Source organism: Megascapheus bottae, chromosome 3, assembly GCF_031878675.1.
Source record: "Megascapheus bottae isolate mThoBot1 chromosome 3, mThoBot2.hap1, whole genome shotgun sequence".
NCBI classification, from domain to species: Eukaryota; Metazoa; Chordata; class Mammalia; order Rodentia; family Geomyidae; genus Megascapheus; species Megascapheus bottae.
Window position 1 is genome coordinate 49,681,793 of NC_143511.1, and position 27,574 is coordinate 49,709,366.

Consider the following 27,574-nt stretch of genomic DNA (forward strand, 5'->3'; position numbering starts at 1 on the left):
ACAAATGTTCCTCAGGGGATCTTGTGGACATAAACTCTGTCTTTGACCTAAAAGCAGGAATGATTTTATCTGAGACACTAGCTTTCCATTTCTAGTTACTTAAGTTCCTAATTGTCTCTGATTTCTATTCTTAAAATAGAGCTTTATCAGAATCCAGAGGCACCTTGAGAAAACTGCTTGCCCTATGATGCTTATCTTTGATTTAAAACAGTAATTCTAAAACCTTATCTTTCCATTTTGCCATCTCCTAGGCTTGTATTTTTAAAGCTATGGGAATAATGGATGGGGGTAGGGGGAGAAAAAGCCAGTAGCCAGAAGCTTCTTATAGAATAGATATTTAGAGAAGATAGTGATTGAGGTTATCTTTCACAGTCCTGTAGCCTGCTTATTGGTTCTTGCAGGTCTAGTCTATAAAGTAACCTAAGGATGGAGATAGAAGTCTACCCCACATCTGAAACCCAGCCCATAATTTGTGAGACTTTGGTTCAGAGCATGCTTCATTGTATAGTCTATCTTTGAAAAAGGCTTGACATTTTCAGTGCTCTAGTTGTTTCAGTTTAAGGGAGTGGCTGGGAAAGTGTCTGGCTCTGTTTGAGAGACTGTTGTCTTCAAAGGAACAGTTTGATGTCCTAGAGTGTTCTTGGTTCAAAGCTGAGGCAACATGAAACAACTGTAAACTAGCTTTTATAGCTTCTGTAAACAAAGAAATGGATTTAAGGCCTCTAAAATGTTCTTTTAATCAGTAAGGAAATTTGGGGAAAAAATTACTTCCCTGGGGAGGGTGAAACAAAGAAGGGACCACAAAGAACACAAAGTAAGGAAATCATTATTACCCATTGAATATGAGTTTTGAAATTAACCAAAACTGAACTTAAAGTGAATGATATATAGTAGCATACACTTTACTTGTCCTTTGAGGGATTGCACATTTTGAGTTTAGATTGTTTTTGGTTTGTGTTGGTTTTATTTTTACATTGACTTTATCTTGAGCTAAAGATTCCCATAGCTAGAAGTGTCCCATTTTCTTTCTTTTTTCCTTTTTCCTTTAATGTGCTAGCCTCTGGAAAGCTCATGCAGCCATTGTTATAGTTGCTTAGTAACAGGATTGTGAATAAAATCCTCCTCTCTTGTGGAACCAGGTATTCAGTTCTCCATATTGAGGTGTCATGACAGCCTGTAATTTCAGCTCAATTGCCTCCCTTCCCCCACTTAAAAAAAAAAAAACGAGTTTGATAAGAAGGTTTTACTCTAGATAAACTAGGCTAGCATTTGATGTGTGTGGCTTTTGTGCTTCTAGCCAGGGAAAGAACTATGTTTAATATATTTTGAGACTCAAAAGTATATTAATATGAGGGAAATTATACTTCCTGAGATGCTTACAGTCTATTTTTAAATAAAATCATAGAATAGTAATAGAATAGTCAGAGCTCTTACATACAGAGAATCCTTGATCATGGATTAATGAAAGTCGATGATTAGAAGTGATTCTGAGAATTATTTGGAACTAAGATTTATGATAATTGTCTATGTACATTTTGTCTGTCAGGGTCTTCTCTGTTAGTGATGATTTACTTCCTTGGGAAACTTAACTATTTTGTTATGTAGAAAATGGCTAGCCACCAAGAGGGCATACTATTCATATCTTCTTGTATTATTAAAGACTTACCGTACTATTTCACTTAATTCTTTTATTTGGCAGGAGATGAAGAACCAAGGAAGTGTGCAATTATGAAGTTTTCTTCAAGGTTTAGGAGTGATAAGCATACTTTAATTTGCAGCTGGATAATAGAATATTACTTCATGAATTGGAAATGGCTTCAGGGTTTATATATATACTGATCTCGTTGTTCATTTTATTATCAGAGTACCAGAATTAGTAGACCATATTTTTTTCTCTCCAATGTGTCTTTTACATTTTCCTTTGAAGTCTATTAGCTTGCTTTCAGATGTTCTCCTTTCCTTTTTCCCCCAAACCTTTTTCTTCCTCTAAAAGCCCAAGATCATGCTCAGCTTGACGCTCATAAACAGAAAAATGATTCCAGCCACTCTTCTCATCTAGGACACTTTTTAAGTCTTTTGTTCTGACTGAAGGCGTTGTCACAAAATCTTCCATTTTAAAAGTCATGTGTTTATACTAAGATGTTACTAGGTGATCTAAGAAAAGTGGCTTCTGAACATATGCTATTTTTATAATGAAAAATGCTTCAGAAGAAATTTGGCTGTTTTCCAGTTAATTACAAGTAAACACACAGAAGATTCTCAAGAAAAGCGCAGTGGCATTATATTTCTTATTCTCTCTTCTCTTCTCCCTTCCCATCATCCTCCCCCCCCCCCCCCCCCCCCCGCTTCCCTCCCTTGTCTGTCTTCCCCCCTCTCTCCCTCTCTCCCTCTCTTCCTCCTCCCCTCTCCTCTCTCTTTTTAGGTGGTATCATGGCTTGAACTCAGGGCTCTTACTCATTGTCAGCTATTGCTCTGTAACTTGAATCGTACATCTGTTCTAGCTGTTCACTGCTTAATTGGAGGTAGAATCGCATAAACTTTTCTGCCCAGGCTGACTTTGATCCATGATTCAACAGGGATCAGCCTCCTGACTTGTGGCAACCTACTTAGATTTTCATTCAATTTAGCAAAAATCTCCAAAAAAACCCTATTTTTTAAACTTTTATTCTTTTTCTTTCCTTCTGGTATTGTCTTTGCTTTCTCATAATTGTATTATGAATTTAGCCCCAAACAAAGGAAACCTGAAATGCATGATTCATATGCACAATCCTGATCCATAATATTTACCTAGTGAAAAGCAATTGTTTTTAATTATCCTCATTTATACAACTTGGACTCCTCTCCCACCCCACCTGTCTGTTTTATTTATTTTTTAATAGTTTTTTGACTCTTCAGGATCATTTTTGCTTCACACCCTTATATGACCTGAGTCCTGGCTTTTATGCCCAGTGAAAAATTTGCCTTGTCTCTTACTACTGAAATTTTGGTTCCGTTTTGCAGTCTCTTGCACTCTCTTATAGGGTTCTTGAGTAAATTTAGCTTTTCTTGGCACTCATTCAAGGACTTACTCTAGCTGACCTTTATTGAAGGGGTATCATTTGCAGGTTCTGAATATGTAAAATCTTTTGCTACAAGTTACAGAAAACCACTTTAACTAGTGAGCTGATAAAGAGGATTTTTGTATGATTTCAAATAAGAAATTGTGCCATATAGCCAAGAATAAGATATGTAGGCCTCAGAAGCAAATTGGTTAGAGGCTGTATGTTTCATTCCAATCTCCTACTGTAGATTGATCTCCTCTGCTTACTGGTTCATAGGATACCACCTGCTCCTAAGTTATTGTCTCTTATGTATAAGAGACTGCCAGAAGAAACTGGAATTTCTTGGCTTCCACCACATGTATATCAGACATGTATATCAGTTTCTTAGGTTACTATAACAAGTGATCGTAAAACCACAGAAATGTATTGCTTCACAATTCTGGATGGAAGATTACAACTAAATGTTATCACGGTTAGTTCATTTTTGAGGCTCTGGGAAAAATCTATTCTATGCCTTTGTTTTAGCTTATAATGTCTGAAGATAGCTATTGATCTTTCTTTTGGCTGCTTCTATATTCTCATAGCATCTTCTAAAAGGTATTTATTGCAGCTATTCTTACATTATATAATGTATTATTTCTAAATCTCTCTAGGAGTTAATTTTTAGGCTGGTTGATTTAGCTACATGATTAACTGTCTTCAATACAGCTGTTAAATTTCAATATAACCTCTGAATATTTTTCTTTTATTCTGTCAGGAAGTTTCAATGCTGTAAGTATATGGGTTAAATATTAGTCAATGTGTTAGTGTTATTAGAATAAGTGTTCAATAAAAATAAATTATCAAAATTTCATCAAAAAAAGCTGATTCCAACAAGGCTATTTTGTTGTTTAATAACACATGAATTTTTCCAGTACTTCCAACTTCTTTATTAGCTAAATGTGTAATTTCTGAAATTATTAGCCTTTTATCAATACCACCAGCAGTACTATTTATATTCATGTATTAAGAAACTAAATAATGCACTTTGGTATTATGAGGGGATCAGATACTCCAATTTCAGTTTGTATGTGTAAAATTATGTAATGTAATGGTAGGACTAGAGATTACCTTCGGAGGTTCTTTCTGGAGTGGAGCCACAATGGAACCTTTGCTATATCCATATAGATTGAGCCATTTATTAACTAGACACACTTATTGAGTGCATTTATCATCTCTGTATTCTTTATTTGGTGCTGTGATGTCACAGTGGGTGAAGGAGATATAATTGATACACTCCTGTGTTTTTGTTTTAGAGGGCAGATTGCCATGATTACTTAATTCTACATTTGCAATTATAGTTCTGTAAACTACACATGTGAAACTTTATCAATTAATATCTGTAATATGAAGGCTTGCCTGTGATTTATGGTTGCCAGGGAATACTTACCTGAGGAAGCAACACTGAAGATGAGGCTAAGGAATGAATTGAAGTTATCTTAGTAAATGGGGGAGGGTAGAATTTCCAGTAATAGGATACAATAAAGCAAGTCTGTTGTGGGAAGAAGATGGCTGCTAGAAAGGCTGAATGAATGTTCAAAGCAGGAGGTGAGTGGCTTCAGGTGAGACTGGGATAGTAGGTAGGCAACAGACAATGTAGGCTCTGATGGGTGATCTGGAGGATTTGGTGTTTATTATGGATGCAGAGAGGATCTACTGAAGTGAGAATTTGTGTGTGTGTGTGTGTGTGTGTGTGTGTGTGTTTTATTTGAGACAAAACCCCCAACAAACAAAAAAGGTCTCACTGTGTAGCCCAGGTTGATCTCTCTCTGGTTATCTTCTTGCTTCATTCTCTGGAGTCTGGGATTACAGGCATGTACCACCATGCCCAGTTATTGAAGTGGTCCAGACTTACCACTGTGGCTGTGAAATGATGAAAAAATTAGAGTTGGGGAGAGGCTCAGATTATAGGACCCAGAAAAGCACAAATCCCTGAGTTCAAACCCTAATACTACCATTAATAGAAAATAAATGTCTTGGTGCTAGTGGGTAATGCCTGTAATCCTAGCTACTGAGGAGGCTGAGATCTGAGGATTGCAATTCAAAGCCTGTTTGGGCAGGAAAGTCTGTGAGACTCTTATCTCACAACTAATCACCAGAAAACCAGAAGTGGTGCTGTGGCTCAGAGTGATGGAGAGCACTAGCCTTGAGAATAGAAAAAAAGAAAATAAATGAATACAGTATTGGGAGTGTTGGCTTTGGGGTAGGTAGAGACACATACTTACAGGGTGATTACGTGGCTGTGGCTGTTTTTTACATGAGAGATGATGGTCCTTTCAACTGGAGGGGGAAGAAATAGATTTATAAAGTATATGGGGATGAAGTGTTTGTGGTGGTTTGAATATGATGTCTGAAAAGGACAGAGCAAAGATGACATCTTGATTACTGTTTTGGTTTCCCTACATATAAATAGAGAACATTGGAAGACCAGGTGTGTGGGGAGAGCATGAGTTCAATTTTGGACATGTTGACTGTGAGATGCAATTCTTGTGCTGAAGTGGCAATAGCTAATAGGCTCATGGAAAAGCCTTTTTTTTGGGGGGGGGGTTAATGATATCCTCTGAACACATTATACTATGAATAAGTTAGTAATATCTAATCAGTTCCTTTTGCCCTGATTAGAGCCATTACTTTGATTTGTTAATTAACTGTCTGAATACTTGGATGCCACAAATCTGAGCAGCTTGCCTGTGTAAAAGTTAATTCCAGTTCCTGAAAACATTTCTCAGAAATCTACTTTCTCAAATTTAGTAACTTTTTTGTGTGTATTTGTGCGTCTTAAACTACGGTTAAGACAAGTCCTAAATAAAAGACTTTGTGCCTTCTAAGTAGCATGAACCACATTGCCTAGTTTGTTTTTGAGGTAGGACCTCACTAACTTCTCCTTCAGCTCACTTTAGTCCACTATATTCTTACCTCTGAATGTGTGCCTGTCTTTGTATGCCACCACAACTAGTCTACCCCAAAGTTCTTCGTAGTCTACATTTGAATTTTTTCTATTCTATCAGCATCTGTGTTAAAACAGCAACAACAACAACAACAACCAATAAGGCCAGGTGTGGTGGCTCACGCCTGTAATCCTAGTTACTCAGGAGGCTGAGATCTGAGGATTGTGGTTCAAAGCCAGATCTAGCACTAATGTCTGTGAGACTTTTATCTTCAATTAACCACTAGAAGACTGCAAGTGGTGCTGTGGCTCAAGGGGTAGGGTGGTAGCCTTGAACTGAAGAGCTTAGGGACAGTGCCCAGGCCCAGAGTTCAAGCCCCAGAACTGACAAAAACAAACAAACAACCCAATATAATTTACATATTATGAAGTAACCTTTATTTACTGTTGTTTAGGTTCATGCAACAATTGTACATTCTTTTATACTATTTCAGGATTGGAACTCAACGTGTGTGTGTGTGTGTGTGTGTGTGTGTGTGTGTGTGTGTGTGCGCGCACACACATGCTAGTACTAGAGCTTAATTTGAGCTTTTACATGAACTTGAAGTTACAGCTTTACACAACTCAGTTGGCTTTTTCATTCAAGGCTTGTATCCTGCCACTTGAGCCATACCTCTACCCCCAGTTTTTTGCTAGTCAGCTGGAGGTAAGAGCCTCAAATATTTTTCTTCTCAGGGTGACATTGAACCATACCTCTCAGATCTCAACCTCTTGAGTAGATAGGATTACAAACATGAGATACCAGTACCTGGCTTACCTAGAGAATTTTGTAAGAAAAATGTTGAGTATTATGTCTAAGAATCTTGTATTCTCATATTGTACTCTAATTTCTTTTCTTTTCTTTGTTTATTGTTACTATAAAGGTGAATTATAGAGGAGGGATTACCGTTAAGTCAGTCAGATAAAGAGTAAGTCAGATACTGAGTACAATTAAGTAAGTCAGATAATTTCTTTTTGTACAGTGTCACCTCTTCTCTCCTTTTTTTCCATTCTCCCCACTCCCATCAAATTGTATAGTTCATTGTTCTCTCCTTTTTCTTTTTTTTAAATGGGAAGTTTAGATTTACAGTGGCATATAACCCCTTTCCTCATAGATTTGTATAGATTGCTTCATTCTGTTTTGGAGAAGAGAATTCCCTTTTTTTTTGCCAGTCCTGGGCTTGAGCTCATGGCCTGAGCACTGTTCTTGGACTTCCGGCTTTTTTTCTATGTATGTGGTACCAAGGAATGGAACCTGGGTCTTCGTGCATGCTAGGCAAGCACTCTACCACTAGGCCAGACTCCTGGCCTTGGAGAAGTGAATTCTGATAGTAGGTGATAGCAGTATACATCTGTAATCCCAGCTTCTTGGCAGGAATAGACAAGATGATCCTTTGAGTCCAGTTCAAGATCAATTTGGGCTATATAATGAAAACTTTTCTCAGAAAACAAACAAGCAAGCGTCTAAAATTCATATCATTTCAACTAAATCTTTGGACCTGGGAAACAGCTATATAAGGCTGGGCCTGTACTTTTTCCAGTTGTATACAAATAGAGTCATTTCATCTTAAATCAGATTTTAGGCCTCATTTCTAATTGCATACACATTGAAGGCTAGAAAAGACAAAGGCTTCTGAGCAAACTGCAGTAGACCTCCTTTATGACTCGTCTCAGCTACATACTGATTCTGAGAGCCACCAACTCACTCAGTGATGATAACACTTTGTTTGCTAAATATAGTTATACACCTGAGATTTCACAATCTCATTTACAGTCCAGAGGTACAGCCACAAAAGTTTGTATTATCCTAAAGAACTGACTTTGAAAAGACAATATTGGTGAGTTAGCTTTCGAGAATTTCATACATGAAGGAGACAGACTATTGAGGCTCTGAGGAAATTGAATTCTGCCCTTCATGACTGAGGCTAGATATTTAAACTCAGGAACAGATTCTTAATAAACTGGTGATAGATGTGATTTTTGTGCTGAAGTATCTCTAGATCTCTGTAAAGGAAAGTGAGAAGACTTGTGAAGGACTTCATCAGCCCTAAGTAGCCATTCCTTATAGTCTAGAATCTAACTATAGAAAGGCCCAGATTTCATGAAAGGAAAAGGTTGTGAATTGAAAAGGAGTCCCAGTCCCCCCCCTCCCTCCTCCCCTCCCCCCCACCCCAATTGAGGCTTTTGAGAAAGATTCTTCCTAAGCCTTGGAGTCAAAGGAGTCTTTATTGTCCGTAGAGAAGGTTCTGAGAAGAGTTATTGGCATCCCCAAAGGAAGGAAATAAGGCAATATTTCTATTACCCAAGGTGAGGGGTTCATGGAAATGTCATGTACACAGGCAATTATAGTTCATTTTAGTTTTTTAAAATTTCTTTTAAAATTTTTATTGTGTTACTATGGGATTAACTTAGGCATTTTGTTAAGTATTATGGCATTGACCTAATATCAATTTAGAGGATATGGGCAAAACTAATTTTAGCACACAAAGGGCAATGTGTACAGGAAATGTTTCATGGAGTATTGAGTCCTCTGCTCACTGGAGCACCCACATAGGACAGACAGAAACCATAGGCACAAGATCCCTTTCACAGAACATTTGTCTAGGAATATACACTGTATGTTTATAAGAGGGACCATATAAAAGAAAAATGTACCATTGTGAAGACTGTGACTGTTAAGGTTTCCTTAACACTCCTTAAATAATCTACTTAGAAATAAAGCCACTGAGTATCTATAACAGTGTTGTGAAATAGATATATAACATAACAGACAAAGAAAGGCAAGCCACAATTTTCTTGTGCACATTACAAAAGTAAGAAGAAATAGATGATGTTAATTTTAATATTTGCATTTCATGTCATTCATTATATCAAAAATATTTCAATATGTAGTCAGCATAAAATTATACGTTATATTTTACTTTTATTTTTTATTTTTAAGTCTTTTAAATCTAGCATGACTTTGGTACTTAGTAACCCATCTCACTTTGGACTAAACACATTACCAGTGCCCATTGGCCACATGTGGCCATTTAGGTACTGGATTGGACACCGCAAATCTATGGTATGGTCAAACTTTCTATGGGCTAGGAAACTTTAAATTCCAGTAAAAAATACCCTGAGTGACATCTAACATCAATACCTCAAATGATATTTAAGCCCAGGCCTTGTTCTAACTCTAAAGTTAACAATGGTTTGTTCTGTTCTGAATAATAAATGACATAGTAACACATGTTAGGCCCTAAGGAGAATTGATTAGTTTACAATAGATGTTCAGTAAATATTAACAACCATGATTAAACAATAGTTACTTTTCTTTATTTAGCAAAGTATTTTTATTTCTACGATTTCTTTTAGTTTCTAAGAGAAGTCTTACTTTAAAAGGGCATACTATTTTTCTTTTAGGTATGTTATTCTCCTACCTCTGATAGAAAAGGAAAACATTTAGTGTTATTCTTCTTTTTATTAATTCTCTTTTAGTGGGGGTTATTTATTTTGATTGCTCTCTTGGTCTGCTCTGTTGAGTGGTCCATCTACTTCATATATTTGGCTATTTTTCATGGTCTGCTAACATTTATAAATGTAAGACTTGACTATTCATTATGGGTAACTGATGTGGTCACAGCTTGAATTTATGTGAGCTAATGTTTGTTTTTTTTTTATTTGTTTTTCCCCCAAGAGAGTATAGAAAGATGATTGATAGTTAAGTAGCTTGATTCTTCAGCAACTTTTTTACTTCTTTAGATGGGTCCTGGCTGTACTATAGAATGAGTTGGGTGCTTGTGGGTGGCTACTGTTCAATGTGGGTGGCAAATGTTCCATTATTTAAAATGATAGGCATAGCTTAGTGGTAGAGCCCTTGCTAGCATGCTTGAAGCTCTGCCACCATCCCTAGCACCATAAAAAAAAAAAAAAAAAAAAAAAAAGAGAGGAGGCAGGTAGGCTTAAGCCCTTTCTTAACATACTCACTTCTAAAATGTTTACATGTTATATTTTTTTTACAGGAATACACATGGCTTGATAAACGCTCTTATGAAATTATTACGAATGCAAGCTCTAAAGGAAGATCAAAGTGGGGTGAAGAATATTCAGGGCATATACACTATTAGGTAAGTGCTTTCTAAACAAAAGTAAATTGTTAGCAAAGTTATGAACAAAGACAAGATAATCCAGTAAGAATTAGTTATTTCATAAAAAGAAGTAATGTACCCACCACTGGATAAATATAACTGTAACCCCTACACATTACCTTGACAATAAAATATAATAATGTACCCACTAAAAAATTAGTCATTTCATTTAGCAGGATATATATGTGCATAGTGATTGTGGTTCCTTCTTAAAACGTTAGTGTTTTAAAGACTTAAAAGAATGAAATAGCCTGTAACAGTGGCTCATGCCTATAATCCTTGCCACTCAGGAGGCAGAGATCTGAGGATTGTGATTCAAAGCCAGCTTGGGCACAAAAGTCTGTGAGACTCTTATCTCCAATAGCCACTAGAAAGTAGGAAACATTGCTGTGGCTCAACATGGTAGAGTGCTAGCCTTGAGCTAAAGAGCTCAGGGACAGTGACTAGGCCCAGAGTTCAAGCCTCATGACCAACAACATTAAAAAACAAAGAAATCAAACAAACAAAAGAAGAATGAAAGAGCTAACAACATGCTGATTGTTACCAATGTGAGTTTCAGGGTTGCTTCCTTAGAAGTAAAATATGTTGCCAATGTTTCAAGTCATTTATTTTGCTTTAAAATATATAACTATCTTCCCAATGTTGTGAATACTGAAGAGTTCATAGAGCAAAAGTACTTAAATCATGGGGGTTTGAGTTTGGTGGGAAAGTTTCCTTTCTACAAAAAGTAATTGTAGCTTGATGTCTGCGTGTTATAATCCAGGCAAAGGTAAGCAGTTAAGGACTATTAAATGGTCTTTTCTTTGTCAGCTATACAATATGCTAAAGTATAATTGTTACAAAAACATTTACAGCAGCCACACCAATAAAATGCATTGGATTTTGCAAGATAGTTTAAGTCTTTGTTCCTTGAGACAGTGATCTTATCTGTTGCATGTAAGCTTCCAGAAAGCTGTTTCTGAAGACAGTCACTCATCAGAGGACCTAGAATATGCATGCAACCAGTTGTGTTGTCTTAGGAACTTGTTAACAACTTGATTCACACAGAATATATTTGCTTTAAAGAATGAGACTATAGCTTACATGACCTGTACTATTCTAATAGGATGAAGCAGGTGCTTGTGAGCCATTACCAGTTTGATTTTGCAGGATTTATGGCTTTGAGATTTTTGTGCCCACAGCTGTGGGAGAATCTCCAAAAATAGGGTGCTACCTATTACCTGTATGTGTACTTAGGTTCTCTGTTTTATAAAAGTACACATATCTCAAGTATCACCGTGGTCTTCCATATATTAGTGCTGCTTATAATCTTTTTTTACTTTTATGACTATATCACTGAGAGGTTCTTAAGCCATTTTGCTTAACAGGATCAGATTCACAATTTATATATTTTTCCTTAAGTATGATTTGTGAATATTTTCCAACATATAGAGAAATTGAAAGAATATGGTTCAGTGAACTTGCCAGTTTTTTTTTTTCCCTTAGCCCATGTCTCCCCATTCAATACAGACCAGGCACAGGGCTGGGGCTGAAGTATATGGGGTAGGTTTATTCTGCCTCCTCTTTCTATACAGTCAGTGTAAGAACATAGCTTGTGGTAAGAACCCGGAAACCGCCAATTTATTTTTAAGTAAGGAAAGCAAAAGTAAATATATTTATCTGGAAATATAGAAACATGAAATGTGCAGTGAAAATTCATCTAAATTGATAAATAGGGTTTTCGTTCTCTGTTCCTTCTTTTCTCTCCTCACTTTGCTTTCCTTCATTCCCCTTCCTCCGCCTTCCTCCTCTTCCTCCTCTCCCTCCCTCTCTCCTTTCCTCCCGCTCTTCCTTCCTTCCCTTCCTTCCTTCCCTTTAGTGTACAGGTCAGTAGTTTAAGTACATTCAGAGTTATGTAGCCATCACTATAATGAACATTTTTGTCATCTTCAAACGAAGTTCCTCATCCCTTACCTGTTAGTCAATATTTCCCTCCTATCTAGTGAAATATTTTAAACCTTTGGTTCTGAACACTGACTATTCATCAGAACCACTGAAATATGCTAAAAACACAAAGGAATATGGAAGCATTTCAATGTTGTAGGCCAACTGAACCAGGTTTTTTGCTGTGAGCCCTAGCAGGGTTTCTTTAATGGAACTTGGGTGGTTCTGACTATAAGACAACAGTTAGTTATGCACTATAATATGTGTATTGGTCAACTGAAGACTTTGCTGAATTGGAAATCTTCTCTCCTCAGGTCTGGACTAGTCTTGAGGCCTTTGTTACAAGTGCTATGGTAATGTTCATGCTGATTCGGGCGCTGCCTCACCAAATCTTGAGTAATAGAACCTGTTATACTATCAGCAACACCTCAGCTTGTTATGATAGTAGCTTCAATCAGAGCCTACGTTTAAAAAAGTTTTCTAAGTGAATTCGTAAGCTCTAGAAGTACAAAATTATATCATGATCTAAACTGTCTCTCTCTCTTTTTTTTTTTTTGTATTGGAAGTACTGGAAATTGAACTTAGGGCCTTATGTATTCTAGGCAAGTGCCATACAACTTGAGCCATGACTCCTACCCTTGAAAGGAAATTTGTGTCAAGCAGAAAAATTAGAGTTACTCTCATTTTCTTACTGACTGTCATCAGTGTGTGTGCCTGATGGGGCTTTACTTGTCAAAAATGCGCTGCCAGTTGCCCTACTTATAATTTAGTTGTTCTTGTAATTGATTCTAGTAGTCATAATCTTGTTTTCAAAGGTAATAGGTGCAAGGTGTAGTTAAGGAGCCTAGTATGAGTTGCCAAAAGGAATTGGATACATAAGGTTTGTCTTTCGCTAGGTGGCACATGAAGAGGTCCAGAATCAATCACCTGAGCTGGCATAACCTGGCAATGTTTATGAAGAGCTCTTATGTGAATAGCTGTTTGGCATTATAAATCAGTAGAGTGTAATCGAGTGTATAAGAGCCTTAAGTTCCTCCAGTGGGAATTGTGGAAGACAGAAATAGAAGAGAGGTGAGCCTGAAGAGCGGATTCCTCTCAAGAGAGCTATGATTACCCGAGTTAAGCATAAAATTGTCATGCTGTTTTAGAGCCTTCTTTGTCACATGTTGGTAGCAATATCATCCAGCCTTGAGAGGCAACCAGTGAGTCTTGCATGAAAGCATGCAAAGGATATGAGGAACTTGGAACTCCACTGAGAGATTCTCTGGTTATGCTGGAAGGTTAATTTAAATAGAAGTAGTATGACAAGTAATTGGAATCTTTCTTAGTATGATGCCAATTTGTGTTTTCATGGTCTTTGCCACTACACTGTTGTCATTTAAGTTTTTCTTCTTTTTGTCCTAATGGCTGATTAAATCACAGTGAAATAGAATAATTGGTTATTGAACATGGGTCTAGGGTCAGTGGCTCATGCCTATAATCCTAGCTGCTCAGGAGGCTGAGATTCATGCCTTGGGCAGCCTGGGCAGAAGAGCCCACAAGACTATCTCCAATTAATCAGCAAAAATGGTGACTGGAGGTATGGCTTCAGTGATAGAGTGCCAACTTTAAAATGTTGATTGAGAGCTCAAGGCTCTGAGTTCATGCCCTAGTACCAACACACTTATACAAACCTGTGTATAATTATACATGACATGACTGACCCAGCTTGGTGGCAGGAAAACATATTAGGACCAGGAATGTAAGCCAGTAGATTCTTTTGGATCCTATGCATTTCCTAAAGGAGCCTTTTAGACTATGCTATTTTTAAAAATTTTATATTTAAAGAATTTATTAACATTGATTTTTACATCATATTTCAAATGATGTATTTAACAAACAAGTATTCAAGAAGGGAATCTATATACAATCACTGGCACTTAGATTTTAGAACATAATTAAAATTAGGCTGAGGGTTTGTATGTCATAGATACATATTAATTTATGTAATACAACATTATTACTTTGTTATTTTTAAAAATACTTTATTAACCCTGATTTTTACTTTGTATTTCAAAGGTCTTGTTATGTTTTCTGCTATTTTTTTTTCCTAACTCTAGGCTTGTTTTCAAAATGCAACAAGCACAAGGTATGGCTAGGAAGTCTAGTTTGAGAAGCTAAAAGGAGATGGATGTGTGAGGTCTGTCTTTTGATAGTAGGCATATTAAGAGATCCAGAATTAATCACCTGAATTGATAAGACTGGTAATATTTATGGAGAGCCATTATGTAAATGACTGTTTGGCATTAGACTAGCTTGGTGGGTCTCAAACTTCTCATGTGTGAAAACAACTTGGCCAACGTGTTAAGAATAATTTCTCAGTCGTACTTGCTAGAAATTCTCATTCATTGAGTAGTTTTGTGTAACATTCACAAATCAGCATGTTTATGTAGTTGGTCAGTGATATGGTGTAGATCATTTGTGGATCACAAGGGAGCAAATTGCTTCTTTAGTCCTCAAGAATTTGATGGTATCACATGTGAGCTATAAGGAGCCTTAAGGGATAAACAAAAGGGCCTCTTAAATGGCTTAGTCCCATTTCCTTCCATTTCCTATTAGAAAGGCAAGCAGTCTGGATGTTTCTAAGTAACCAAGGCACCTACTTGGCCTTAACATTGTCAGGTACATACAATGGACAGGCCAGCAGTAGGAACATAGAATAATTCTGGTTTTTTTTTTTTTTTTTTTTTTTTTTTTGCCAGTCCTGGGCTTCAGCTTAGGGCCTGAGTATGTCCTTGGATTTTCTCAAGGCTAGAGCTCTACCACTTGAGCCTCGGCACCACTTCAGGCTTTTTCTATATATGTGGTACCAAGGAATCGAACCCAGGTCTTCATGCATGCTAGGCAAGCACTTTAACCACTAGGCCAAACTCCAGGCCTGAACATAGAATAATTCTGAAGGGAAAGCAATCTAAAGGGAGCAAGCCAATTGCAGATGCAAGAGAGAATGCAAGAGATCACTAATTTGTTCTGTGAAATGATTCCATAGCCTCAACACTATAGTGTTTTGTATGGTGGGTGCGTGGCTGTGGGATCAGGAGGGTAAGAGGTTCCTCTTAGGAATTGACACTGGCTTTCAATACTTCAAGTACGTAATAAACTCACACTCAGAGTTTTGGATATGTTTCTGTAACATGGCTTTAAAAAACAAAACTAAGAAAGAGCAGCGGTTATCATCTGTCTATATTCTTTGTGAGCTAGGGGAATATAAACAAGTGAAGTGCTGTTAGTGGACCCACAACCACTAGATAATGGTTCTATATGGCCAGGATGGTTGTTGTTTATTATTTTAAAATATGGATATGTGGCTACCAAAAACACAAGGAAAATAGGTGAGTTTTAGAGTTTCCTTTTCCCAGATATTTTTCTTATTTTTCTATCTCTATGAGATAGTATGAGGAGTTTGGAACTTTTTACTATTTTTCTGGAGAAGGTAGATTTAAGTAATCCCTCTTAGAAGCTCTCCTAGTCTTTGTGACCTAAGAAGGAACAATAGTTGAAATATTCTGATTTCAACTTGTTTTTCTAAAAAATTATCATCTTTAAATAGGTGTACAAAGGAGTTGGCACTTAACAAGCAATTTATGAATATAATTCATCTTGATCAATCTTGCCCCTTTCAAAATTCTCATCCAATCTGTCCCTCCCTTTTCTTAATTGTGTGGTATAGATGATGAATTTTTGACTGCATTCTCCCCCAACCTTCCTTCTTCATTCATCTGCCCCTTTTACCACCCCCCCCACCCCGCGCCTTACAAAAAGTACCTATTTCCTGGTGCTTATTTTGTTGAGCTTTGACTTTCCTTTTCTAAGGAAGTACATTATTTAAATTCTCTCTAGAACCTACCATATTTCAGTTAACGCATTTGTAATTACTTGCATCTCAAGTTTGGCCCTTTAAGTATTTAAAATAATATAGTTTCCCTAAAAATAAATAAAATATCATTTTTTAAAAAAGAAAATATACCCTTTTAATAGAGATTGGGATGCAAGTGACATACTGACTTTGCTTTGAAAAACATCCTATTATTGTTGTGCCCATTTTCAAGACCCCCCCCCCCCCAAAAGTCTACCAAAGGCCACAATTGATGCATAAGCAAGAGTCGTTTATTGCAAGCTCAAGCTTGGTCCTCCACACATCGGTTGCCCAGTGACGCTAAGAGGCCCTGAGCTCAATTTTACAGCAGTTTTTATAATGCTAGGTAAACAAGACTAGGGGAATTCCAGCTTAACATACACATACTTGGTTAACATTTAGGTTTTAAACATAACAGCATAGTTGGCGCATTCTGATTGGCTCACAATTCAAGTTTCAAAATCAAACTGTGAAAGCTTCCTTCTTGGTGGGTTAGTCAAGGGGGTTAGTTAAGGGGTGGATACCTTTTTGTGTGATTTTTCCAGGAAGGCTTGGGCCATCTGGAGGTTAAGATAGCTGCTTGGTTCTAAGATGGAGTCACTTTGGCTTTACATTACAATATGTGTAACTAATGATGTCTATATTGCTTGGTTGGATTCTCCTTTCAGGTAGTCCTCATTTAGGTAGGCTTAAATGAGAGTAGCTGGGGATAGTTAAGTGGGGCTGACACTATCAGTGCAGTATATTTGGTTACTGTAAGTGAAGAGCATTTACAAAGTCTAAAATTCTAGGTGCATGACTTTTTTATTTTTTATTTTTTGCCAGTCCTGGGCTTGGGCTTAGGGTCTGAACACTGTCCTTGGGTTTTCTCAAGGCTAGAGCTCTACCACTTGAACCACACTTCCGGCTTTTTTCTATGTATGTGATACTGAGGAATCGAATCTGGGTCTTTGTGCATGGAGGCAAGCACTGTACTACTGGGCCAAACTCCTGGCCCGTGTTGCCAGTTCTTTAGGTCTCTCAATGTATGTAAGATTTGACATGAAATGCAGGATATCTATTCAGTTTGTAAAAAATGTCATTTGGATTACAGCTGAAGCCATTGTGCCTGCTAGACAGACAGGTGTTCTACCACTTGAACCAACCTTCAGGCCTTTGTGCTCTTGTTGGTTGTTGTTTCTTAAATAGGATCTCACTTTACATAGCAGTCATTCTATTTACATTTTGTGTTATAGTTAGGATAATGGATGCCACTATGCCAGACTTCTTCCATTGAGAAAGAGATGGGGTCTTGCAACCATTTTTTTTTCTTTGGTCTGGAACTGTTGTCATCTTAAACCTCTCAAATAGCTATAATGGCAGGTATACACCACTATTCCCCCAGCTTATTGGGTGAAGCAGGGGATTTCATGAACTTTTTGCCAGCGTTGATCTCAAATCTTGATCCTCTGGATCTCACCCTCCTGAATACCTACAGCCATTGACACTTGGCTGTAATTTTTTTTTAAATAATGGAGAATATGCCAGGTGCTTGAGTCTCATTCCTGTAATCCTAGCTGCTCAGGAGGCTGAGCTCTGAGGATACAGTTTGAAGCCATTCCTTGCAGGAATGTCTATGAGACTTATTTCTAATTAACCATCAGAAAAATTAAAGTGGATCTGGGACTTAAAGTGGTAGGGAACTAGCCTTGAGGGAAAAGGTTCAGGGATAATGCCCAGACCCTAAGTTCAAATCCCATCACACTCACATACACAAACACATGCAGGATAGGCAAACAAAGCACATATGTTCATATATTACAATCTATGAGCAACAAGCTTGTGGCTTCTGTCACAAGTTGATGGTTTTCAAGAACTTAAGAAATTATTTTCTACTTGCTAAGCATTTTCAAACTAGTTAACATGTTTTTCTTTTTATTATTTCTAAGATAGCTTTTATTTCAGACTTCTTACATATCCCCTTTTTGTTCTAAATATTTGATATTTGGTTGCAAGGATGAATAATTTTTTTCTTTTTTTGGCCAGTCCTGGGCTTGAGCACAGGGCCTGAGCACTGTCCTTGGACTTTCTGAGTGCTAGAGCTCTACCACTTGAGCCTCAGCACCACTTCCAGCTTTTATTTTCTATGTATGTGGTACCAAGGAGTCGAACCCTGGTCCTCCTCCATGGTAGGCAAGCACTCTACCGTTAGGCAAAACTCCCAGCCCAGTTTTTTGATTTGTTAAATATTCAAGGTTTATTTTCTTATTTTCTTTGAAATATTCCATAACCCCTTGAAATTTTACCATGTGCCTTTGCTTTTAATTTTTTTCTCTGAATATTCATATTATGGCAGTCTTTTAAAGATCTCTTTTTCCTCAGCTCAAGTGAGGAAATAGCTGTGAATTCATGAGCAGTAACTGCTTGTTCCAGAAATTGTGCATCATTCTGATGTGCCAGACAGTGGCTGACATGAACAAATATCAAATGCTAAGAATCTTGTGAGAAGGTTTTGTCTGATCAACATCAAGCTGTACTTTCTGAAATAAAGGAATATTAAATTATTTGGCAGATGGTGTATTCTGAAGTGGGTGATTAGGCCCATAGTAGTGGTAATTATACTTTGAATAGATTAAAGTTAGACATACTATATGTGCATTTGTCTGTCTACTTGTGTAGTGTTACATAGTTTATTTGGATGGAGAGCTAATTTTAAAGATGTACATCGTAAAGATTGAGATACCTAGTAATTTATATCTTTTTTTTTTTTGACTTACCACTGAACACAAATTTAGCCCTGGGCTCACCAAATGGAGGATAATAAGAGAAAATCTCAGATAAATCCAATATTAGTCCTGAAAGCCTACTTTTTGGTTGTGTATATCAAAATGGAGCCCTGTTGCTTTTAAGCTTGATTGCTTATTATTATTATTATTATTATTATTATTATTTTGTGTGTGTGTGGGGGGGCTTGAATTCGGCCTGGGTGCTATCCCTGAGCTCTACAGCTCAAGGCTACCATCCTACCCTTGAGCCAAGCCCACTTCCAGGTTTTCTAGAAATTAACTGGAGATGACAGTCTCAGGGTCTTTAGTGCCCAGGCTGGCTTTGAATCTTGATCCTCAGATCTCCAGCCTCCTGAGTAGCTAGAATTACAGGCATGAGCCACTGTGCCCAGCCGATAGCTTAATTTTATAAGCATTCTTTTATTTTTTGCATTTTCTCTTGTTGCTCATTTTTGATGGATTCTATGGAAGCAGCCACAAGAAAAGAGTAGGAAGCATTTTTTGAGACAATTCAACACACTAGTGAAACCCACAGAAGGCAGAGAGGCTGGAATTCAGATAAGAAGGGAGGAAGAGGCTTGGATCGAAGCTCAGGGAAAGTGGTTACAGCTAGAATATTCAAGGCCACAGCAAAGAGAGTTTCAAGGAAGTCATTAAAGATCTCTCTCTCTCTCTCTCTCTCTCTCTCTCTCTCTCTCTCTGTCTCCCCCTCCTTCCTTCCCTCCCTCCCTCCTTCTTTCCTCCTCTTTTTTGTTGGTTGTGAGGTTTGAACTCAGGGCCCGGGTGCTGTCCCTGAGCCTCTTTTTGCTCAAGGCTAGCTCTCTAACACTTGAGTCACAGTGCCACTTCTGGTTTTTGAGTGGTTATTTGGAGATAAGAATCTTACAGGGACTTTGCTGCTTGGGCTTGCTTAAAAACACTATTCTTAGAACTCAACCTTTCAGACATGAGCATTGGTGTCCTGTCTGGCTTTCTCTTTTAACTTACTGTTTTTAAAATAAAGTCCAGTATAGTTTAAAACAATTACTTCATATATATTTAACTTTAATTTAGTATTGATACTTACCCTTGTTGGGTGGAGGTAGCCACAACCTTTGGAATTCTCTTTAAAAAAGTTTTGAACATACTGTTAGAAAACATACATACATATGTGTGTCCAGAATATTTCATATAATTTCAGAGGGCACACAGATTTTTTTGGGGGGGTGTTTATACTGAGGCTTAAACTCACGGATTGAGTGCTGTCCCTTAGCTCTTTTTCTCAAGGGTAGTACTCTACCACCTGAGACACAGTTCTACTTCCAGATTTTTACTGCTTATTTGGAGATAAAAGTCTCAAATTTGTTTGCTTAGCCTGGCTTCAAAACTCAATTCTCAGATCTCAGCCTCCTGAATAGCTAGAATTACAGGTGTGATTCACCAATGCTTGACTAAGAAATCTTTATATAAATACCAAGAACATGAAGGTACGAAAGAATGTTCTATCTACCTAGGATTTACTGTTAGGATCATGCTTAAAAAATAGTCTCTTTTTATTGTATAATATTCAGCTAATAATAGCCGCTAGAGAATGCTTTAAGTATGTCTATATATGTGTGTTTATATAATTTTTGTTTTTTTAGATTATTTTTTTTCTACCTTTTTTGTGGTAATTGTAAGTAACTTAATAAAAGGAAGGTTTTTAGATACCAAAGTACTTGTGTTTTTCCCCTATGTGTTACCTGGTATCTAAAGTAGTTCCAGAATGCTGTCTTTGGCAGATACCTTTGCATTAAAATCCTAGCTCTCAAAATAGAAATCCCAGGAAAGGGTCAGTGCAAGGGCAGAAGCATTGTAATATGAAGCATATTTTCAAAGAAATCTTCTATGTTCTTTTTTGTAGGCCTAGAGAGAAAGTATAATGAAGCAAAAACATATAAAATTAAAATCTTGTGTGATAAACATGAAAGTATATGTTTTAAAATTATGTTAAACATAACAATTTATGTTTTCCTTTCTATAGTAGGATTTGTGGTAGAATCTTCATGATTTTTAGTATACATCTTTTAACTTCTCTGCAGAGAAGCTTCTAGTCCATACTTTCAAATCAAAATTCAGAGCAAGTAAAGAAATGCTTTTAAAATGCATATTTGATGTAATAAGTGCTTCACAATGCTCTGAAAGCACCCGGGTCACAGCTGCATGCATGAAAATGCATGGTGACTGCAGGCATTGTTTCTTACACAGAAAAGGCAATCTGTGCCAGTTGCTGAATTTATGATGTAAATCAAATCATAGCTGTCTGATATTCAGAGATGTCACTAGGAGGTTAAGGTGATCAAAAGGTTGCAAATATTTTTTTGCTTTCTGATTTACCTATCCCAAGACTTAATTTTTTTATTGCCTCTTTTTTATTAAGATGGATGTATTTATTCTTGGAAAAACGAATCTAGTTATAAACCTTATTTTCTCATTGCCTCTTGTTAGTGTAGTGGAACCATGCATATATCATTTCTTCCCATCACCACTTTGTTGTCAACAGTCATTGGTAAAGGGTGGGGAGTAATGACACACTGTATCCCAATTCTGTCTGTGCTTTGTGTTCTCTTTGAACCATGTTAGGTTTTGGACAAGAATTTCTTTTTTTACATGATCCAGTTTATTCTTTCATTTCAACCACATGAATAACTCAGTTTAAGTCTGTTTGAAAAGATGGTTTGGAGAAAGTGTATAGTGTTTGTGAGAGATAATTACATTAATTGTAGATGTTCATTCAGCATTCAAAGAGAAACAAAATGATTAAGACATACAGCAAATTTTCAAGCAGTTTATGCTCTAATATACAAATATACCCTTGTAATAACCATGCTACTGTGTATTTATGGAGTGCTTCCATTTGCTGGGTATTACATTGTTTGCTTCACTTAAAGCAGTAATTAAAATTTTTGTAACTCAAAAAAAATGGAAAGAGGCCAAAGAATATCATCTATGATGCTAAGTTAAAATAAAAAACAAAGGAGAGACTACAGGTGCTATCTACCAAAGGAGCATTCTCTGTTGTCTAGTTTGTTTTGATTTCCATCTTTAGAAACACTGTTCACTTATGAAGAAGGCAGACTTTGTAGACTATCCCAGGATGTAGGAATTTCTGATTTAAAAAATTTCCCATTTGGACACAACAGTTTACTTCTCTCTGAAATAGAAAAGGTAATATGACATCATTATTTGTCATTTCCATTTTTTTATGACATAAAGTAAGAGGACTCTTTTTTATGAGCCCTTAGAATTTGGTAACAAACACCATTTAAGCTTGGCAAGAGTTTGGCTTCACCTCTGCTCTTGTGCATACTAAAGTTAGGGCTTTAGAAGCTGCATGACTTAATATAATTTCAGCTCTGTTTGGTATTTAATCTGATCTAATTTTATAGATAAAGAAACTGGCTTAGAGAGATTAATTCTCTTGCCTGGAATACCATGCTTTGTTGCAGATTGAGAATGTAAATGTAGAGTTCTTTCCACTTCACTTTTCCCTTTTTCCATAAGTATTTTATCTCATCTCTCTAGTTTTAGTTTTAGCTGATAAAATGGCATGGCCACATATCAATAAATTATTCCAAGGATGTTCTTCCATAAAACTAATAATGATGATGATGTACCACACTTGTGTGTGTGTGTGTGTATGTGTGTGTGTGTTAATGAAGGTTTTACAAGTGATCAGGTTAATTGTATGGTCATTTTATCCATCATTTAGAATAAAGAAAAGTCAGCTGTTCATAACTCAAATAGTAGATCTAGGAATAAGTAGATTCTGAAGCATGATCCTCCCCTCCCTTCCTCTCAGTCTCCCTTCTCTCTTTATATCTGATCCTTTACCTCCACTTCCTTTCCTCTCCTCTCTTGTTCCTTTAACCTTTTTTTTAGCCAGCCTGGGTCTTGAACTCAGGGCCTGAGCACTGTCCTTGGGCTTTCTCAAGGTTAGAGCTCTACCACTTTGAGCCACAGTGCCATTTCCAGAGGAATCGAACCTGGGGTTTCCTGTATCCCAGGCAAGCACTTTACCACTAGGCCAAATTCCTGGCCCTCTAACATCCATCCATCTATCTATCTATCTATCTACCTGTCTGTCTGTCTGTCTGTCTGTCTATCTATCTATCTATCTTTTTTTTTTTTTTTTGGTCGGTCATTGGGCTTGGACTCTGGGCCTGGGTGCAGTCTCTGAGCTCTTCAGCTTGAGGGTAACACCCTATCCTTTCAGCCATAGCACTACTTCCGGTTTCCTGTGATTAATTACAGATAAGAGTCTCACCATCCTGGGCAGGCGGGCTTCTAACAGGGCTATCCTTATATCTCAGCCTCCTGAGTAGCTAGGATTACAGGCCCGCCCGGCCCTCCCTTTAACTTTTTAAAACTATTTTTTCCCAACTCCTTTTCCTCTCTCCCTCTGTCCTATCAGTATAACTTCCAATTTAAACTTGTGTATTTACCTTGACCTTTCTCATTTGGCTGTATTTGAAATGAACATGTCCAAAATGCAGTGTTTCATTCATGCTAGACAAGTACTCTACTACTAGGCTACACTCCTGGACCTACTGTTATCTTTTGATAAGCATATTGTCATAAAAAAATTAGAATTTGCTGGGCACCGTGGCTCACTATAATCCTAGCCACTAGCCACTCAGGAGGCTGAGATCTGAGGATCCCACTCAAAACAACCCAGGCACTCTAGTCCTGGAGACTCTTTTTTTTTTTTTGCCAGTCATGGGCTTGAGATCAGGGCCTGAGCACTGTCCTTGGACTTTCTCAAGGTTAGAGCTCTACCACTTGAGCCTCAGCACCATTTCTGGCTTTTTTCTATGTATGTGGTATGGAGGACTCGAACCCGGGTGTTCGTGCATGCTAGGCAACCACTCTACCACTAGGCCAAACTCCCGGCTCCTCCTGGAGACTCTTATCTCTAATTATTGACCAGAAAACTGCAAGTGGGAAGTGGAACTGGCTCAAGGGGTAGGGTGGTAGCCTTGAGCCTAAGAGCTCAGGGACAGTGCTGAGGCCCGGAGTTCAAGTCCCAAGACCAAATCAAGACAAAACACAGCTTTAGAATTTGAGCATGGTTGACTAATTCAATCATGTTTGGGGTTAGAGTCTCAACTGTTTTACATATCTCAAGACATATTACCATATGTTTTAAAGGGGTTTCATAGTAGTTGCACAGAAGGCTTTTTTTCTTCTCTTTGGTGTAGTAAGTGTTTGGAAGGATAAAGGAATGACATGTATAAGAAGAATACTGAAAAGCAGTTCAATGCTTTAATATCATACACATAGTGGATTTTCTTCTTAAACAGTGATAGATGCCACCTTTAGCAGGAGGATTAATGCTTATCCATTCCAGTGCTCTGTTTACACATTTACACCAAGATAGTCCTTATCAGAAGAATGCCTATAGAAACCCTAATGACAGTTGCTATTCTTACCTTTTTGAAAGTTTTAACTGAACATGACCTACTGAACTTTCAGTTTAACAACATTATTTGATGTGATATACATGAATGGGCTTTATGATTTATAATATTTGCTTCTTTGTGTTTGTGGTAACTAGAGTGAAAGCAGATTCTAGACAGGTTTGACAGCCAAAGAGTTTGGGATTTAGAAACACGGATTTTGTGATTTGGCATAAAAAGTTGCATGGAGCTGTCCCTGAGCAATGGTGACAATCTGGCTGTTAGAAATAGCCTGTGCTTTAATGAGCAGGAGGCTGCCAGCCTGTGAAGGGAGTACATGATAGCACAGGTGAGCTTGAGAAGAAAATAAAGGGAGCATATTATACTATCCAGAAATTGTGTAGTAGTGTCACAGAGGTGTTGTATTTCAGTGTGATAGACCCACTGTATTTTTCTATTTTTAACAAAGAGAAAATATCAGGAAATTTTCTACTGTTAATATCCCTTCCCTCTCTAGTGATTTTTTACTTGCAACAGTTCTCATCTTAGCTACCCATTAGAACCACCTGTAGTGTTTCTTAAAGAAATTGCTAGTATACGAACACCATTCCCAGAAACGGCAAGATAACAGACCTAGGTATTGGTAAGTGCACCACAGGTAATCTGGCATGTAATCAAGGTAGAGAAACATGGTATTATAGGAGCACATCACAATTTTGTATAGGATTATTATTAATAACAATCCGTGGATATTTACATTTATAAATACCTTGGTGATAAAGCTGTTATGTTTTGAGACTTATCAAGAAGTCAGTCTTTAAAAAATTATTTCAAGGGGCTGGGAGTTGAGCCTAGTGGTAGAGTGCTTGCCTAGCATGCACAAAGACCCAGGTTCGATCCATCAGTACTACATATATAGAAAAAAGCCAGAAGTGGTGCTGAGACTCAAATGGTAGAGCTCTGGCCTTAAGAAAGTCCAAGGACAGTGCTCAGGCCCTGAGCTCAAGCCCAGGACTGGGGAAAAAAAAATTATTTCAAGCAAGGGACTATAGATAGCTCAGTGGTACAGATGTTAGCTAGCCGTATGTAAGACCCTGACTTGATGCTTAGCACCTCAAAAATGAATCAATTTATTTATATTTTTCATAATTTTTTTAATTGTAATTAGTAAAAGGGTTACATGATATTTGCCAGATAGAAGGTGCATTAATTCACATACATTGATACCCTTTCACGTGTCTTGGTACCCATTTCCCTCCCCCCCCACACCCCCCACCCGTCTTGGTTTTCCCCCCTTCCCTATCAAATTTCAAATATCCAAATACAAATAAATTCAATATATCAGATAACAAAGTGAGATACTATACCAATATGAGATAACCAAGGGACAGCAAAGGAGATGAGAGACAACATAGTACATTAAGGACAACAATCATTCAAAATGAATCAATTTAAAAATCCTATGACATAACTGTTAAATGTCTAATACATACACACACATATGTTTGTTTAAAAATTAAACTTATCTGGTACTTGTTGCTTACACTTGTAATCCTAGCTACTCAAGGGGCTGAGATATAGCCTCTTGATGGTTTAATTAAGGCCAGCCTGGGAAGAAAAGTCTCCTAGACACTGTTTCCAAATAAGCCATCAAAAAGCAGGTTTGGAGGCATAGCTGAAGTGGTAAGAGTACCAGTCAAGCAAGCAAACCTAACAAGTATGAGGCCCTGAATTCAAACCCCAATACCATTAGGATAGAAAAATAAGCTTAAACAGTATATTACATATATGTTTCCATTTTGTGTTTAAAAACCATAGATACATAAGTATGGTTAGAATATTTTTTTTACAATTAACACTTAAAATCTTACTCTCTTCTTCGGGAAAAGATTAATATCAATAATAACTAAAAAGTTTATTTTATTTGTTTGTTTATTTTTGTCAGTCTTGGGGATTGAACCCAGGGATGAGCACTGTTCTTGGGCTTTCTTCAAGGCCAGTGCTCTACCATTTGAGCCACAGCACTTCCCACTTTTCTATGTGAGTGGTATTGAGGAATGGAACCCAGAGCTTTGTGCATGCTAGGCAATCACTCTACCACTAGGGCAAACTCCTGGCCCCAAATAAAAAGTTTATTAGTATTTGATAGTTTGGAAATCTTGTACAATTGTAGATTTGTGTGTGTGTGTGTGTGTGTGTGTGTGTGTGTGTGTGTGTCTGTGTGTGTGCCATTTACAGGAGCTTGAAGACAGAGTCTATGTACTGTCCTTTAACTTTTTTGGAGGTCAGTGCTCTACACTTGAGCCACAGTTCTAATCTGGGTTTTTGGTGAATTAATTGAAGATAAAAGCTTAGTGGACTTTCCTGTCAAGGCTAGCTTTGAGCCATGATCCATAGATCTCATCGCCTGAGTTCTTAGGATTACAAATAAAAGCCACTGGTTTATACTTGCCATTTATACTTATTAGCCTTTTTGAATTACTTAAAATGACATATGATTGTCTTCATTTTTCTAGCTGCATTTTTTAAGAATCCATATTTTATGCTTAATATACTTTAAAATATATTTTAATGAACATTAGTTCAAAGAAGATTCATTCCTATTCAACTGTACTTGTAAGCATTTCAGCTTGAATTATTTTTCTTTTGAGATGGAAGGAATATTTTGCTTTCTTTCATCTTAGGAATGCTGGGATCTTACAGAATCATGTACTGAGAGGAAGGCAGAAAGAGGGAAATAGAGACTGAGAAATGGTACTTGTAAATTGGGCATTAGGTAGAAAAAAATGGAACCTTCCTGATATGGAAATAGACTAGTAAGAGGAGGGTGAGATGGCATGAAAGCAGGACTTAAGGAGTAGATTTAAGAGAGTTAAACTAAATTCAGCAATGTGGCCAGAATTAGAACTATTCATTTGTAGAGTCTGGTCTCAGATTTCCATCTCTAAGACTCTGGGTCATAGTAGTTGTCCACCTCCTCCTCCTTTTCCCTCCTCCCCCTCCTTTCCCCTCCTCCCCCTCCTTTCCCCTCCTCCCCCTTTCTTTCTTCTCCATCCCTCTGAAGGAAAGGAAGAGTCAGTTCTAATGAGCCAACTCTGCAGTTAGTGCAGGAAATGATAATTTTGTGACATTATGAATCCTAGAAAAGTCTCTAGACGATGTTGGCATTTTGTTGCTATTCTTGGATATTGAGAATGTGTAGTCCTGAAATGACAACTTCCAATGTAACTTTCTGTGTTTTCCAGAAATCATCCTCATCCTTTGATCACTGTCCTAGAACACAGACCTGATTGCTGGCCAGTACTTTTGCAGCAGTTGACAGCCTTTTTCCGGCAGAGCTCTGAAAGGTAATATAAATTGAAGATGACAGAAAGGTATAATTTTAGAGTTATGATTTTAAAAGATTTTAAAAAGCTGCCATGAAGAACATGAAGAAAA

The 27,574-nt window shown here is 37.3% G+C and overlaps 1 protein-coding gene and 1 non-coding gene across 2 annotated transcripts in view; one reads left to right on the forward strand and one right to left on the reverse strand.

Annotated features, from left to right (window-relative positions):
* Focad (focadhesin) overlaps positions 1–27,574 on the forward strand; it is a 250,753-nt gene that overhangs the window by 35,525 nt on the left and 187,654 nt on the right. The window contains exons 5-6 of the mRNA XM_090330054.1: positions 10,011–10,115; positions 27,382–27,483. Of these exons, the coding sequence (XP_090186180.1) occupies positions 10,011–10,115; positions 27,382–27,483 (207 nt within the window). The remainder of the gene's footprint in view (positions 1–10,010; positions 10,116–27,381; positions 27,484–27,574) is intronic.
* LOC150065460 (small nucleolar RNA SNORA51) lies at positions 11,623–11,750 on the reverse strand. Its single transcript, XR_016535051.1, has one exon. It is a non-coding gene; the product is annotated as a small nucleolar RNA SNORA51 (small nucleolar RNA).